Source organism: Python bivittatus, unplaced genomic scaffold (assembly GCF_059951505.1).
Source record: "Python bivittatus isolate LINGU-HERP-01145 unplaced genomic scaffold, Pbiv_v1 ctg000410_np1212, whole genome shotgun sequence".
Taxonomy (NCBI): domain Eukaryota; kingdom Metazoa; phylum Chordata; class Lepidosauria; order Squamata; family Pythonidae; genus Python; species Python bivittatus.
In genome coordinates, this window is record NW_028277067.1 from 14,572,983 (window position 1) to 14,590,395 (window position 17,413).

Sequence of the window (17,413 nt, forward strand, 5' to 3'; positions counted from 1 at the left end):
AAAACATCTGGAGCACCACTTGAAGACCATCAGCATTAACAAAATCACCATCAGTCAACTGCAAAAGGCAGCTTTACTTGGAACAGCTTACATTCTGGGATGATACATTTAACACCATCAAACAACATCTGCCTATCTCAGGTCCTTGGGAAGGACTCAATAGGTGGATTAAAATGCCAAATCCAGTCTAAATATCTGGCCAACTGTGCAGCCAACAATAATATCTGGGCATCCTTCAGGCTGACAATATCAAGCACACTGAAGTCAAGAAGAAGGTTAGTAGTGAACTGGACAGCCCATGACACGTTGGGTCATCATTTCAGAGATATTTCCTTACCTAAACAGAGAAACAGAATGACCAAGGGCAAAAAAGCAGTGGGAGTGTGAACGACTTGCGACTTGTTGCTGACTTCCCCATTGACTTTGCTTGTGGGAAGCTGGCAGGGAGTGTCAGAAATCCTTCCTTCCTCCCTCCCCCCCTCCCTTTCCACATATAATATGGGCTTGCACCATTTGCCCTCCCCTCCTGACCCTTAGGAGAGTCCCCGTGAAGCCGCCTCCTCCTCCTCCTCCTCCTCCTCCTCTTCAACTGACCCACGGAACTGCCTGCCACTTTGCTGGGGGAATGTGGAACTGCAGACCATGAGGAAAAGTGCACCCCCGCTCCCCATTCCGGCGTATCCCCAAGGGACCCCTCCCTCAAGGGAAGAAGAGGGCTCACCTGTCGACCACTGGAACCCCCCAGCCAGCTCTACCTCACCAGCAAGATCCAGGTCGCTTCCTCATCCTTCCCTCAACACCCACAGCCATTAAGAGATTTCAAATGTTGGCCTCATTTCCAAAGCAGCCATTTGCTGCTCGCCCGTTGGGCCTTGCCACCAGCCAATTGGGTACAGGGGACAGAGGGAGGTGGGAAAGAGGTTGGGGAGATGCCCATGACGATCATGTGACCTGGGCTGACCATGGTGGTGCAGAAGCACAGCAGTGCTGAAGCAGCCACAAATTTCTCAAATTTCAATCCCACAGGAGTAGTGGGTCCTGGATTTTGGATGCATTCTGTAAGTTAGCTTGGTTCAAAAATTGTTGCCCTATGACACACCGTTTCACCCAATTGAAGGTTACAGACAAGAGCATTTTAGAAGTATATAGATACATCAGAAGAGTGAAGAATTCCAAACTCAGTGGCAGAAATACCATTAAGGTGATTAACACCTGGGCAATTCCAGTCATTAGGTATACAGATGGAACAGTGGACTGCACTCAGGCTGAACTAGAAGCCCTGAACAGGAAGACCAGAAAACTAATGACAATGAGTCATGCCCTTCATCTACGCAGCAATGTTGACAGACTCTACTTACCAAGGAGCATAGGTGGGCGTGGAATGTTGCAGGCACACCAGACAGTTGAAGAAGAAAAAAGGGCATTGGAAGAATATCTGAAGGACATTGAAGAAGATGCACTGAAGCTAGTATACCATGAAGGCTTACTGAATACCAAAGAAACCAAACTGGCCTATAAGAAAGACCAAATGAAGAACAGAAAAGAGACATGGCAAGGCAAAATATTACATGGCCAGTACAGAAAAAAATTACCAGGCAAAGCAGATAACAACAAGACCTGGCTAAGAGCAGGAAAGTTGAAGAAAGAGGCAGAGAGGCTAATTCAGGCTGCACAAGACCAAGCCTTAAGAACAAATGCATATAAAGCCAGAATTGAGAAGACAGCAACAGACAGCAAATGCCACCTCTGCAAAGAAACTGAAGAAACAGTGGACCACCTAGTTAGCTGCTCCACAGACTGATTACAAACAATGGCATGACAAAGTAGCAACAATGATGCATTGGAATATCTGCAAGAAATACCACTTGCCTGTAAGCAAGAACTGGTGGGACCACAAAATAGACAAAGTAATAGAAAATGAAGAAGCTAAAATGCTCTGGGACTTTGGAATTCAAACAGACAAGCACCTGCCACACAACACCCCAGACTTAACAGTTGTTGATAAGAAAGACAAAAATGTCTGGATAGTGGACACTGCAATACCTGGAGACAGCAGAATAGAAGAGAAAGAACTGGAGGAAATCACAAAATATAAAGATCTGCAAAAGAAGTAGAACGACTGTGGCAAAAGAAAGCAAAGATAGTACCAATAGTAAAAGGCGCCTTGGGTGCAATCCCAAAACATCTGGAGCACCACTTGAAGACCATCAGCATTGACAAAATCACCATCAGTCAGTTGCAAAAGGCAGCTTTACTTGGAACAGCTTACATCCTGCAACGACACCCTTAGCACCATCCAATAACATCTACCTATCCCAGCTCCTTGGGAAGGACTCGATAGGTGTATAAAAATGCCAAATCCAGTCTAAACATCTGGCTGACTGTGCAACCAACCATAAGAATAATATGCCGTTATTAGCTCCCTCAGTCACTGAAGCAGTTGCACGTGATGCTTTGTGAAAGAGCGGGCAACCTACCTGAAGGTGTGAGGAGGATGTGCAAGGACCAATGAATAAATCAGTATATGAATACTCTGTAAACACATTTGTCAAATGTATCCAAAGGCATAAGGAGCAGGAGAGAGTTGGAGTCTTTCTGAAGAGGACAGAATCCTAATTTAAAGTACAGGAGTACAAATACCCAGATCTTAGCACTGCAAGCAAGCAGCTACCAAAAATTTAATGGAAACATTCTGGGGATATTGAAGGAAAAAATTAGACATGTCCAAAGAATACGTATTGTGTGTCCTGTATTAGGCCAGAGGCATCTTCAGCATTGTGTAAAGATGATCCTGTAATAGTTTACAGCCTGATTTTGATGCCAGTATGTTTGTTTTTGGTCCAGACTAGCAGTTTGGTCCAGTGTCTGTTCTTCTACTGTATAGTACTGATAGTCCTAAGGAGTTACAGTACATTCGTTTGAAATAGATGAGCTTCTGCAACCTGGTGCCCCCCAGGGATGCAGAACTACAGCAATCATCCCTAGCTGAGAAGGGAAAGAAACTCGAGACAGCATTCTGTTTTACCTTCATTACATGACAGGCCAGAACAGATATTAAAGCAGAAAACCATGATTAGATCTGACTTTTTAAAAGAGACTTAAGCAGCTGTGTCCACTAGCTTTGACTGGAACAGTGACACTGGGGTAACGGTGCTTAATCTTTTCTCTCACCATTGGTTTCTTGATCAGAACTGCCCTTCTACAACTCAACACAGCTACGTATTGGCTTTGCTTGAAAAAATACACATAACACAGGTCCCAGTCATTATGCTGTGAGCATAATAGCAGCTTTGCTTTATATGAAGAAGGGAAATTTCAGTCTGTTACAATGACACTTGGATGAAAAAAAAAAAAAGATCTTCATGCTGGTGCTCCAATCTGATTTTTCCTCTTCTCTCATATTTTTCCCTGGGCTGATTTAATGGATGGGTTCATGCGTTACGCTTAAACCCATGAAATAGGGTTGGGCATATCTTTGAACTCAGCCACTTCAGTTTGTAAAGCATAGCTTATGGTATAGCACTACGTGTGAACCAGAACATGGTGGCTTATTCAGTAAACTATAGTTAAAATATGACTTAAAAGAAATGATCGTTTACTTGGGTGTGTGAATCCAGCCAATGGTTTCTAGAATGTTATCCATCCCAGTTTTACTATGCGTTGTACTAGATGGGGATGGGTCTTCAAAAGCTGTAGACCCCACTGCTTTAGAAGTAATAGGCTCCCTTTTCTAATCAAAGCATGAACTTCTCCATAAATTGGTCCATATGCCTGTCTGTTTCCATCTAGTGGTTGAAGAAGGTACTGTCCCAAATGAAAATTCCATTAGAAAACCTGAAGTTAGTTTTGCAGGATATTATTAAACATCACTTCATGCTTCCTCTCCCTGTTATTTTGAAAGGTATAGAGCCCAGGGTTTCAAAACAAAACAAATCCCTCTGTTCATTCTGTTCAAGCATCTAATGTTAGAAATACAGGCCACTTTCAATGGACTGCTGTAATTCTAGCTTAGAGAACCAAGAGTAAACAAACAAACAAATAAATAAAGTTAAAGAGGAAGGAATAAACTCTCTACACCAGCTCCTTTGTCACGCAGGCCAATGATTACTGGTGGTTCATGAAATGTAATCATTAGAATCCAGCATGGTCTTCGTTTAGGCTTTTCTCCTTGTTATACAGTTTTGTGTTTTGAAATATTTTGCTTTGTATTCTTTGTACGCAATGACACCCTTCAAATCTTTGACCTACCTGCTGGTCCCATCTGCACATCCAAACTGCAAGTTTATAATCAAGGCCAAGTTGCCCAACCTGAGTTTCCAGAGCTGCATGCTTAAGTGTCACATAAGTGATACTTATAAGTGCCAAGTGACACATAAGTGTCACATAAGTGTGACTCCCAGGGGGTTCCAAAAGCTTCCAGCAAATTGTAATGCAGAACATGCCAGGGGAAAAAAAAACCAAGGATATTTCCTCAGCATCAGTGTTCCAGGGACTTATTCGAGGAGATCAATACATCATAACATGTACAATCAATGCAAGAGATGAGGATCTCTGCCTCCCCTTCACTGCTTCTCTTCACCACCACTATCTGTTTTCTCTACTAGGAATTTGCAGCACTTACTAAGGAGTTGAATTTATGTAGGGAACAACTGTCAGAGCGTGAGGAGGAGATCTCAGAGCTAAAGGCAGAACGGAACAACACACGGGTAAGCTCTAGAACGAATACAAAGTGCTGTTTTTTCCAGTTTTGTTTTGAACTCTAGATCTTCCCAGATTCTAGTATACTGATTGTTAATATCACATGACAGCTTTCCCCAACTCAGCCTACTATCCTCCACATAACTAATATATTTATTGATATAAAACACACCCCTTCCAGAAAGGAATGTTGATATATTTGTGTGCTGTGTTATTGATATATGCATATGTGCTCCTAAACACCACACTAAATAATTGGGATAAAGCCACATGCACAGTCAAATCAATTTTGATTTCCTCGTCATGTTCTTATACTATATATGAATGTATATGTGCACTGGTAAAACTCCACACAAAAATAATTTTGATGCAGATGTGTATACAGGCAAAAGGAGATACTTTTTGTCATTATTTATTGTCTGTTCTTTATTTTACTTATTAGCTGTTGTTCATTATTTTAAACTTGCTCGTTTCTTTAATTTTCATTAAGGAATGGGCTTCTTGATTAGTTCCCCACCCCACTTCCCCATTAGAGTTGAAGGACTTATCCCTTCTGCTTCCAAGAGCTGGTTTTTCTCAGCTCAGTATCTGATAGCAAAACTGCCTTTCTGTCATATCTGTTTGAAAATCCCACCATCCTGGCCCTGAATTATCTACTGATGGAAGCGGCTATTTGAAAAGAGGGAAGAGGAGATAATTTCTGCAAAACAAATAAATGTTTGTGTAGTGTCTTGCAACTCTGAAGATTTTGGTATTTGATCTCCTTCCAGCTATGGAACCAAAAATGTATCTCCCTCAACCTTTCAGCTTCTTTATCTGTCTGCTTATCCTTAGCTGCTGCTAGAACATCTGGAATGCCTAGTATCACGACATGAGCGTTCTCTTCGCATGACAGTAGTGAAGCGTCAGGCTCAGTCCCCAGCTGGAGTCTCCAGTGAGGTGGAGGTGCTGAAGGCTCTCAAGTCACTCTTTGAACATCACAAGGCTCTGGATGAGAAGGTGAAATAATTATTGACTGGGGGAACCAGGAGTGAGAATTTGTCCCAGCCTAGCTTTTGGGGACAGGGAGCTTTGTGTTGGCAAAAAGTCCATAAAGGGTTTCTAGAGTTTTATAGAAATAATTTTCACCCTAATCAAACAAGCCAACTTTATATTCCTTTCTTTTGCTTCTAACAAACTTAATCTTTAATTCATCAAGTTGCTATTGTAGGATTGTATCTCCATTCAAACTTTCCTTCCTCAAAAATATCTTCAAGGCTTTAGAAACCCTCTTTTGTAAATCCAGCAATAAGTCCTTGCCCAGATCATTTTTCATCTCTTGGTTTATCATTTGCAATTCCACTCTGATTATCATCTCTGTTTTATAATCCAATAATTTCTTTATTTTCCAATATTTCTACATCAGCTGGGATTTGTTTCACCTCTTCATCCTGTCTGTCTTTAAATTCTTCCATGTTGTTCTCTTTGACATCTTTTACTACTTCTTTAGAATCTTCTTCAAAAAATGCATTTACAGGTGCAGACATTATTGCTCTCAGTTTAGTTATAAGTTTCTCTCCCAGTTCTTCAAAGATTCTTTGAAATGTCTCAAGCATCATACTTTTGTCTGTCATTTTGTAAATTTCACTTTTATTTTTCCTGTCTGGAACTTTAGTCCCTTCTAGTGTCCCATTTCTGTATTCACAAAGTCTCAAGTTTGTTCCTATTTTCAACTTTCAGCCAATTATCTCTTTCCTAATAGACTAAACAATTCATGTTTCCACAAAAATATTGTTTTGTTCACTCAATGTTTCAGAAGTCTTAGTAAAAGTCCTAATATTCCATATTTGTCTGCTCCCTTAATATGTTTAAAACTTTCTGAAATTAAATTCTTATCTAGCTTTTTGCCATTTATTTTATATTCTTTAAATTCTTTAAACTATTAATTAAATTTTCTTCCCTTTTGAGATGAAATATAATTAGGATAAGTTATACTCACCAGCTAGCTTTTCAAACTTGTTGTTTGGAAAATCACTTTTCACTATGAAATAATTATAAATCCAAAAGTGATTAGAAAAACTGAGGTTAGACAAACCCAGTGTCCTTAAAGGCTCCAACATTGTTGAAAACTTAATGGCTTTCCTCATCTCCCAGTGCTCAGACCCATGGGATGACCACTTTCTGAGGTCTCCTCGTGAGGAGAAGCCATCTGGAGCACAAGTGGGTGACCTGTCATTCTTTCCTTGTCCAGAGAGGTTCCACTGGACCGAGCTTACCGCTGGTCTGTTGGTCATCGCTGCAGCGGCATCTCCACTCTTTCAGAGACATCTAGTTCACCAATTCCTCACCTGGAAGTCCAGCTATTCCTTTATTTCTTCACTAATGGTAACTATCTGATATATGGCAGGTTCGAGAACGGCTGCGAGTGGCATTAGAACGTGTTGCGGTATTGGAGGAGGAGCTGGAAATGTCCAATCAAGAGGTATGAAAGAGGTCTTGTTCCTACCTTTAGGGATATTATGAGCACCTAAAGAGTGCTCCAGAGTTACACTGTGCCGTACAAATGTGATCTGGAGATGCCTTGAACATCAGTGATTTCACATGAGTGGTGGCTGAGACTGACAAGGGAATTGTGACTTTGGGGATTTCATTGTGTGTTGTGAATATAGTGGAAAGGAAGACAGGACATAAATGTAAATTGGCCTGTTGCTGGAGGCCTATTGCTTGAAAACAAATTATTTAATATATTGCAGAGTTTTTCCAGAGGTCCAAGTTTAATATACAAGTCCAGGCATCCACTCTTTGAGCTTGCTTCCTGTGTTTGCTTGTGAGTGCCTGTGACACTTTATTGAGGAAAAATATCAAAGGCTATGAAAGATGTTTATTTATTCCAGTCAACTTCTGTACAATATCTGATAGCAGGATCATTGCTTTTGCACTTACAGCTCCAGATCTGCATTATCTCAAAAATTCAGTTCAGTGGCCTATCTCATCCATGAAGCCATGATACAAGTAGTTATTGGGAAGTACAACCTATGGACCTTAGAGGTCAGTTCATATGTAGCACTAAGTTGTAATGTGGTTTGGGTTTGGCTTAGAGTCTTGTGCAAACCCACTCAGAAGCTAACCTGGTATGCATTATTAAGCACTGGATGGCAGAGTAGGTGTTGTGGAGCTGATTCAGCTGTGGTTACTTGATTTCTCAGTGTAGCATCTATTCATGTTGTGGGGGGTAAGAGCAGAGAAGGTCCTGTAGGCCATGGGAATGCTATCTTGCTCTCCAGAAAACCTTCCAATCTGGGGAAGATTCTAAGACCTTTTAGATGGCACTTGATCAAGGAGACAGGCTAGGGATACTGTTGCTAAACCACCATCCTGCTGCCTAGCAGCTTCCCTGACTTGAACTCACAGAAATAGTCTCAAGTAAAAAGTTGGAAACTCTAGGACAGTGATCTTGGGGGACTTCAGCATTCATCCTGAGGTACCCTGAACAAGGCTAGCTCAACGTTTCATAATCTCTGTGATAATTACTGTATGAGTCTGGCTCAAACCATTATTAGACCTAACACGTAGAATGAGGTACACATGTGATTTAGATTTTATCTCACCTTGAGAGAGAAGTAACCTGGATATTAAAGTGTTGAGTTACAGTTACCCTTTGTCATGGACAGATCATCATCTGGTAATTTGGTCACATATTGTCATGCTTTTGTTGCATGGTCTTCCCTTGAAAATATAACGTTTATATTCAGTTTGAGACTTGGGAACATGGACAGGATGTATCACTGTTCAGCCTACCACATGCTCTCTTGATTACTGCTTATCTTGGCTTATTTGAAATAGCTGAGGGGATGGGGGTGACTGGGTAGATCCAGAGAGGAGTGAATGCATTTTTGTGTGATGGAGTGGGAGTGCTGGAGGCAATCATCTGCCCATTCCAGGAGAAACCTTCCTTGGGGACAGATGTTTTAGCTAACAACTGTTCAGTCACAAATATTCTTTTTGAGCAAGATGCTTGAGAGATTGGAATCTGTGCAGCTACAGATATTTTTGGCGGACATCGATTGTCTTGACCCTTTTCCATTTGGATTCAGTTTTGGGATAGATAGATGACTCCTGATAGGTGACCTCTTACAGAAAAAAGACAGAGGGAATGCAACTTTATTGATCCTGCTTGATCTCTCAGTGGCTTTTGATTTCCATCACATATTGAACTTGGTATTGTTGTAGGCCATCTCTGTGAATTGAGGGGGGCTGTTTTATAATGGTTATACTGCAACTTGCAGGGAATATTTAATAGAGTATTGGGTTATGTTACTACTACAAAGCCTGGTAGCTATACTGTGGGGTGCCAGAAGGCACCACTTTGTTATCAATGCTGTTTAATATCTATGTGAAACTACTCTGAATAGTAATCAGAGTATTTGGGAACTAGATAACATTAATAGAGAGATAATGCTCAGCTCTACTTCCCCATCACATCTCAATCAGGAATGACTGCATGACCTGAAACAGTGCCTGGATGCAGTGATGGGATAGATGAGACTAAATACTAAACTCAGAGTAAATCCTAACAAGGAGGAGATTTTTGTGGGTGAGCTTTTCCCTTGTTCTGGAACTGGGGAGCTTGCTTCTTTTAATTGAGGGCTTCACTTCTTCAGAAAGAACAGATGCTCCTAGAATCATCATAGGAAGCACAAGTGATCTCCATGGCTAGGGGTATCTGTTGCCAGCTTCAGTTAGTGAACTAACTTTTCCAGATAGTGACAACCTAGCTACAATTATTCACATCCTGGTAACCTCCCATTTAGATGGCTGTAAGGCATTCTGTGTGGGTTTCCTTGTGCTCAGTCCAAAAGCTGAAGCTAGTGCAGAGTGGGGTGGCCAGGTTGCTGAAGGGAATCTTTGGCCCTGTATATGTTATATCTTTGTTGAAGCAGCTGCACTGGCTGCCAATTAGCTACCAGTCAGTTCAAGATTTGGATTGTGACCTACGAGGGCCTAAATACCTTGGGACCCAGATACAGTATCTGTCGAATCACCTTTGCCATTGCGGAACTGATTATGGAGACCCTATTGATTGATTGATTGATTGATTGTTAAACTTGTATGCCGCCCATCTCCCCCTACGGGTGACTCTGGGCGGCTCACAATAACAATCCCTCCAACAATGGCTAAAATCCATAAATAATTAAAATAGAAACACACCTTAAAAATGTCCTAAAAACCCCCTGTAATTTTTTGCCCTAAAAACCTTCAAGATGCTGGGGGTGGGGGGAGCCAGAACCCATCACCCCACCAGCCATCTCCACAGATGTGAGCCCCCATCTGGCCCCCAGGCCTTCTGGCAGAGCCAGGATTTAACCCCTTTTCTGAAGGCCATGAGGGAGGGGGCACACCGGACCTCGGGAGGCAAGATGTTCCATAGTGCGGGAGCCACAGCAGAAAGGGCCCTCTGCCTAGACCCCACCAATCGAAATTCCTTGACTGGTGGGGTCTGCAACCTGCCCCTTCTGCTGGACCGAGTGGGATGGGCTGAAATAATATACTGATGGGTGGGCTTTTTCTATGATGGTGCCTGCACTCTGGAATGCTTTCCCCCTTGCAATGCCAGCAGCACCTACTGTGACACCTTTCGATGCCTCTTGCAAACTCACCTCTCTGTCCACTAGGAAGATATTCCTCCCCCCATCGCCTTTATAAGGAAAATGTTATATTTTTATTGTGTATTGTTTTACAATGTTTTATCATGCATTATGTATTTTGTTTTGGTTAATGTTGTAAACTATTTCAAAATATTTTGGCATAGGAAGTAGAATGCATGCATGCATGCATGCATGCATGCATGCATGAATGAATGAATTGCAAGCCAGGACATAATGACCACACATATACCTGACTCTTCCTTGAACTAATGGTTAAGCATGCAGTATGCCTGGTGATGTCTACTGATCCCTTTTCCCAAGCTTGCAAATTTCATTGTTACTTAGTTTGGGTCTTTCTTTGTCATCCAGATAATAGTCACTTTACTTCCAGACTCAACTAATTACAGACTATAACCCTGGTTTGTAGGTTACCATACACCTTGTGTGAACTAGCCACATTGGCTTGTTCAATAAATCATGATTACAGAAAATCTTGAGATAGTGCTATGGATGAATGCAGTCTCAGCATGTGGATGAAAATTCATGATAGTGAAACAGTGTGGACATAATGTTTTATGCTGGAGCATAGTAACCAGTACATAATATTGGCAATATATTCTCCGTATTAAAAAGATTCTTCACTGCTGCTGAAAGGGCTGTTCTGGTTACCACCTACTTCTCATTCATTAAAATTAATTGTAAGCAATTACACGTATCTTGTTTTTAAAAATGTTGTTACCTCCTTCCTGTTTGCAGTCTCTTTCTCTTCGAGAACAGCTTGCTCGACGCCGATCCGGCCTAGATGATCCCAGCAAAGAAGGAGATGCCCAGATATGTGTAAGTGGCTCTGGAAGGCAAATTTGAGGGGAAGCAGAAAAGGGGGGAAGAAAATAGAGAGAGATACTTTAAAAAGTTGCTTAGATCAAGCACCCATGTTCACTGTGCCCTTCTATGGAGACATTTTTAATTTTTTATTGGGTTGTGGAAGCTTCTTCCATAGCAATTGTGAGGTATTTTGTTTTCTGAATGGCCCTAATTGCTCCAGACATTTTCCTATTTAAGTTCTTTCTTGTCCTTTATCCTGTTTTGCTTCCTCCTGCCATCATGTTTCACTAATAGTGATTCATGAGGGCTCCAGGAACTGCAAAAAAAACTTGGGGATTACCCATGGCTTTGGGGCATCTGACTCCTTGTTTTTTTAGCGTATGTCATGTGGGAAAGTCAAAAAGAGATGATAAGATGTGAATTTGACATGTGAGTCAGACCGTTTGTAAATCATGTGCCAGTGTTGTCTCTGCAGACACTGATCTAGCCCTATAAGTAAGATTTTTTTTAAAATATCCCTCTGCCTCCCACCCCACAGAAATGTCACTAATTTAAGCTAGGAGTTTTTGCATGCAAAGCATGATCCTTATGACTGATTTGTAGGCCTCACTTAGGTGGTGAACATGGGGAATGGGGGGAGGATGGAGACCTGATGTACGTATCATAAGCAGGATTAATTTGTAATACATGGATCTCTTTTTACTTTCTTTATTCTTTAGGCCAATGGATCTGGGGCCCTTGAGTTGGGGCGTGGGGGTCGGGAATCTGAGCTAGAGGAGGTTTTGGAGCGCCAGAGAGGAGAGCTGTCCCAGCTGAAAGAAAGACTTACCATGCTCTGTCGGCAGATGGCAGAGCTGGAGGAAGAGTTAGCCACAGCCCAACGAGATCTTATTAAATCTGAAGAGATTAATGCCAAGCTACAAAGGGACCTCAAGGAGGTAAAAGGCAATGCTTGGTGTTCCACCTGCCTACTTTACGACAGGCTGCCTCTTATCTAGATCAAGTAATTCAGCCTTCTTTAATCTGACCCCTTCTGGGTATGGTGAAAGTGCACCTTCCCAGTTAACATGACCAAAAGACTGGGAACTTTGGGAATTGCAGTCTAAACATGTCAGGAGGGCACCAAAATGGACAAGTCTGTGATAAATCATTACTCAAATGTCTCAGCTTATGAACTTCAGAGGATGGGAATCATTTGGAGAGAATTTTTCAGAAAAACAACTCGATAGGTGGATTCCCACAGCAGTAATGGGTTGTGAAAATGGAATATAGTACTGGGACTTTTTCAGAAGAGATTGGTGTTATAACAGCAAATAATGTAAGGTTAATGTATGAAGCTATGTGCATCCATATGTGGAATATGGAATCATTGGGAGTTTTAGAACATGCAGAGAAAGAACAGTACAAATGATCAAGAGATGGGCTGACAGTTGTATTTGGTGTGGAACTGTGAACTCATTTTCATAAACTGAATTGAACTCATTTTTTCCCATCTGCTGAACAAACAGTGTCATTACACCAAGTGGCTTCCTATCCTGAAATGTATAGTTTTTGCATGTAATGGGCAAATTAACTTAAAAGTGGTATAATGCATAAGTCACAGAGAATCTTATTTTCACCCATAACTAGTAACTGAAGGATCTGGGCAGACATTTCTTGTGTTTTAAGAGAATGGGAGAGAGGATGGCTCTATCCACCCCCTGCCATTTTTTCATCCTTTCCTTCTCTCATGTGGTGTGGGTAATAGGCATTAGCTCAGCGAGAAGACATGGAGGAACGAATTACCACACTAGAAAAACGCTACCTGAGTGCTCAGCGGGAGGCAACGTCCCTTCATGATGTCAATGACAAGCTGGAGAATGAGTTGGCCAGTAAGGAATCCCTCTACAGACAAGTGAGTTCCTACTTTTGCCTTTTCATTTGTTCTATTTATTTCCTTCACCCCAATATCTCCCTGCTAATGTCTGGTTGTCCTTAATATTCACATTCTGCACAAGCTATGGATAAGTTGGAAGTTGCCCGTTCTTCCCCCTGCCTTTCCATGCATACTCCTAGTGGGTAATACTCAGTTACTTATATGATGGCTCATCTTGCAGGGCTTTGTTTCAACAACAACCTCTCCAAAGTAGTTGTTTCTCCTATGCAGAGTGAAGAAAAAAACAGGCAGCTACAAGACTGGCTAGAGGATGCCAAGCAGAAACTTCAGCAAACTCTGCAGAAGGCTGAGACTTTACCTGAGATAGAGGCCCAGTTGGCCCAGCGAGTAGCTGCCCTTAACAAGGTACTGGGCAAAAGAGGGAAGACATTGAACATGTCATCAAGAGATGTAAGGAGGGAATGGCCAACGAAACACTGATGTCTTTCTCTAGTGGTGTCAGAGAAAGAAAGAAAATGGGAGAAATGGGAGGATTCCAAGTTCTAAGAAAAAGAAAGCATGGCTTAATTCTCTCATTCGCGTCTTTTTCTAGGCAGAGGAGAGGCATGGCAATTTTGAGGAGCGTTTGCGTCAACTTGAGGCCCAGCTGGAAGAGAAAAATCAGGAGCTCCAGAGGGTGAGGGCATGAGTGAAAAACTGGGTGGAATTTGATGGGTACCAGAGGTGCCAGGCCATTGCTGATGAGCTGTAGCTCTGTGGTGCAGTACATGCCTTGCATGAAAAAAGTTCCAGGTTCAATCCCATGTATGACTGGAAATGATGGAAACTTCTCCAAATCTCTGGAGAGCTGTTCCCAGTCAGTACTGACAGTAGCATGCTAGATGGACCAATGGTCTGACTTGGTACAAGACAGCTTCTGATGCTCCTATTTCACATGCATGGGGAATGTTACAAAGACATTAAAGCACAATGGAAATGCCTGTGGAAAAGAGGGATCCTAGGTGTGATGAAGCTGGATTCGATGGGGTAAGTCACTAGCGTGGAGGAATGACTTCCAGGTAATCCTGGCTACTTTTGCTCTCTCTCTGGGAAAAATAGGCACGCCAAAGGGAGAAAATGAATGATGAACACAACAAGCGCCTCTCAGAAACAGTAGATAAGCTACTATCTGAATCCAATGAACGTCTCCAGTTGCACCTGAAGGAAAGAATGGGGGCACTGGAGGAGAAGGTACATGTCTCTGTAGGCGTGAACTGGGTTTGGTATGAGAACCAATGTGAATCAGCTATCCTGTATCTGTAGGTCAGCTGGGTGAGAATCCAACTGAAGGAACTGCCAGAGCCCAGGAATGTCATACCTTGAAACACAAGATTGTAATCACACTCTTTATTTTTCCAAAATGCAGTGTACTGGATGCTTTGAATCTAGGGCATTATGGGTAAAAGCATAGTAACCACTGCAAAAAACAAAACAAAACAAAATCTCATAGTGACCATTGTTGTTTTGTTTTGTCATAAAGATGATAGCCATTATTCTAGCTGCTAAAGGGAGTGACCATCCAGATAAAAGAAGAGCCAGAACATTTTGAGAGCCAGCAACTGAGGCTGCTTAGGCCTTTGGCTGTCAGTTGAGAGTTGTAATGTTAGATGGGGCTTTGGTTGGTGTGTGTGGGTTTGTAACAGGAGAAGAGTTAGAAGTGTTCATAAAGCAAACACATGAGTAGGAGAATTCCAGGATTATCTTTCATTTCCTCACCTGCTCTCTAATGCAAGTTGGCTCTCTATTTAGGAGTAGAGGAAAGATACGGAGTCTGTAGAGAGGAAGAGTATGATGAGTAGCTTGTCAGAGGCTTGTCATAGTGTTCTTGTTCTCATTAAATTCTTCTCTTTCTCTCATTTTACCCCCATCAAGAATACGCTAAGTGAAGAAATTGCCAACATGAAGAAGGTCCAGGATGAACTCCTGGCAAACAAGGTGAGGCAAATGGCAGTTGAGAATTGGGCAGGGTGTGTATGTGTGAGGAGAATCTCTAAGTCCAAAACTGGAGAAAAACATCTTGAATTTGGGGAAGTATGGAGTGGGTTAAGGGTTAGAATGAGGAAAGTTTCCAGAAATATTTAAAGGGTATGATGGAGTCTTTGAGATCAGCTAGGTTGCTTTTCAGAACTGATCACCTTCTTTGGCCATGTCCTGCAGGAGCAGCTATTGGCTGAGATTGAGAGGATGCAAATGGAGATAGACCAACTGCGTGGACGCCCAGTCTCTACCTATTCTCGGTAAGGGGGCTTCATGCTCTCAGAAACCAAGTAGTGTTCATTTCCAATTGCCAAGTTCTCAAACCTTGCTAGATAATGGCTGGGATCCCACAACATGCTGAATCACTGATTCCCAGCCCATTCTAGACTAGTCTTCAGTGTTGTGAATCCAGCCAACTATTTTATTATTATTTTTAGTTAAAGCTAGGAAAGGTGTTCTATATCTAGAACATGCCTTTTATAGTATCATGTTGGTCTTACTCTTTTAAAGTTCTTCTCATATCCATATTTTGATGGCCTTTTATGCCAGGATTACAACATTCCCAAATTCTTAAAGGGTGGGAAGAATCTTTCAGGGTTGGGACCATTAATAGAAAAGGGGCTGATGATTTGGTAAAAGGGGGGCCCTTGAACCTGAATGGAAAAGACCCTCTTCTTCTTCCTCTCTGATCATTCTTGCTCACAGTTCTTTTTCCCTGTTCCACGGAGGTCTCTGCCGGGCAGCGTGCTGGAGTTGCGTTACTCCCAAGCACCCATGCTGCCGGTAGGGGCCCACGTGGACCATTACAGCAGTGCTGGTGTGGCAAGACGTTCAAAGAAGGGGCGCTGGACTGTCAAGGACGAGGCCACCAAGGTATGGAATTGCTGTGTTGACAATTGACAAGTTCATGGGAAAAAAAAAACTGAACCAAAATGAAAGGGAGTTCTGAAATGGTATTAGCAAGGTGTTTGATGTTTACTCAGAACAGTCTTCCACAGCCTGATTTCCTGCAAATGTGAAGGGACTACGTTATCTAAATTCCCAGCCACTGCATTTGCTGGAAAATCTGAGAGTAGTTGTTCCAACACATCTGGTATTCAGCAGATTGAGGAATGCTGGGCATGAGGATATCTAGCACTAGAACTCTATGTTATGACGTGTAACTTACAATAAACTCAACGATCTTACATCTTGGCCTCCATGATAATTTCTAGCAGTGCAAACACATGATATGACATCATCATTCTCAGAATATGGCTGTCCTCAAAGTGGCAGTCAGTGAAATGGAACCAAGGTGAGAAACTCTGGCAATGATGATGTGAGGAGAATGAGAGGCAGGGTTTCTTTTATGGGCAGCAATCCAGTAAAAAAATGAAATGCTTGAATAGTGCAAACAATGGGTCAGTGGTACAAAATAATTGCTGTAGTAAGACTCCGTAACCCAGCTGTTGTACTAAAAGCAGAATATTGCAGATTAGCAGATTAACATCATAAATGCAAAAAAACCAAAAACAAAGCGGAAATATGGTAAAGGGTTACCTAAAATCTAAAAGATAAAGGGTCTAGAGAGTGCTATCAGGAGCTCCTGGTAAAGGACAGTTGTATCACTACTGCTAATCACTAGCTTTCTAAGAAAAGGGATGCTGAAAGAAGCACGTATTCAACTATTGTGGAACCCTCTTATAACAAATGGTTAAAGACAAATCTTGAATTAGACCATGGGTTAACAAGCTTATCCTTGTTAACAGCTTAAGCCAAGAAGCTAAGCTCTTTGAAACCATTTTGGGCAAAGCCTTCTGAAGTAGGTGTTTTCCATTGTTATTTCTTGGTGCAGACCTAGCAAGGAACTTTTGAGGTCAACTCTCCAAAAAATACATATAGAACACAGGTACACACATGTATACAACAACACAATAGAGTGAGATGCCAACTCAGAGAATGTAACATCTTTCTCAGCTTCTCCTCCCAACCATACTCTGGGTAAGACCTATGCATACAGTGTATCAGTCTGGAATTACATTGAAAGTTAACGCTTAGTATTAGAAATTTGCTGATTGGTATATTATATATTATTTTGTTATTTTACGTTCTTGGATCCTTGTTATCAGGTTTTCACTAAAGAAAGCTTATTTCTACTCTCAAATGAGCTTTGTCTCATGATTTGTCTAAGTATGGACATTAGCTATTCTGTACACTGAAGGAAGTAGAAACTAAGCTCATCCGATCCCATAGCGAAGCTTCTAATATAATGAAGTAATTGTCCTCCGTAAGACTTAGCCATGGGATACCCTGATCTTCAGTAACCATTCCAAGTGGGGACTGAGAAGAGACATACTGTTTGGCCTGTAATCTAACAGTGCTTTGCAAAGGATGT

General features: G+C 41.8%; 1 protein-coding gene and 1 long non-coding RNA gene across 11 annotated transcripts in view; one reads left to right on the top strand and one right to left on the bottom strand.

Moving 5' to 3' along the window:
- PPFIA3 (PPFI scaffold protein A3) overlaps positions 1-17,413 on the top strand; it is a 56,480-nt gene that overhangs the window by 16,410 nt on the left and 22,657 nt on the right. For 8 of the 10 annotated variants that reach the window (XR_015796641.1, XM_025167646.2, XM_007429773.3 and 5 more), the window contains exons 3-14: positions 4,605-4,706; positions 5,533-5,697; positions 7,085-7,159; positions 11,079-11,159; positions 11,867-12,085; positions 12,895-13,041; positions 13,294-13,428; positions 13,616-13,699; positions 14,122-14,253; positions 14,935-14,997; positions 15,220-15,299; positions 15,849-15,912. Coding sequence is in view for 9 of the 10 variants with exons in the window: in XM_025167646.2 (XP_025023414.2) it covers positions 4,605-4,706; positions 5,533-5,697; positions 7,085-7,159; positions 11,079-11,159; positions 11,867-12,085; positions 12,895-13,041; positions 13,294-13,428; positions 13,616-13,699; positions 14,122-14,253; positions 14,935-14,997; positions 15,220-15,299; positions 15,849-15,912 (1,347 nt within the window). In the remaining variant the exon portion in view is untranslated. The remainder of the gene's footprint in view (positions 1-4,604; positions 4,707-5,532; positions 5,698-7,084; positions 7,160-11,078; positions 11,160-11,866; positions 12,086-12,894; positions 13,042-13,293; positions 13,429-13,615; positions 13,700-14,121; positions 14,254-14,934; positions 14,998-15,219; positions 15,300-15,848; positions 15,913-17,413) is intronic. The other 2 variants (XM_088143550.1, XM_088143554.1) reach the window with 2 other exon arrangements.
- LOC112540824 (uncharacterized) overlaps positions 1-17,413 on the bottom strand; it is a 46,393-nt gene that overhangs the window by 12,809 nt on the left and 16,171 nt on the right. The window contains exon 2 of the long non-coding RNA XR_003084877.2: positions 11,062-11,169. This is a non-coding gene — a long non-coding RNA (uncharacterized LOC112540824). The remainder of the gene's footprint in view (positions 1-11,061; positions 11,170-17,413) is intronic.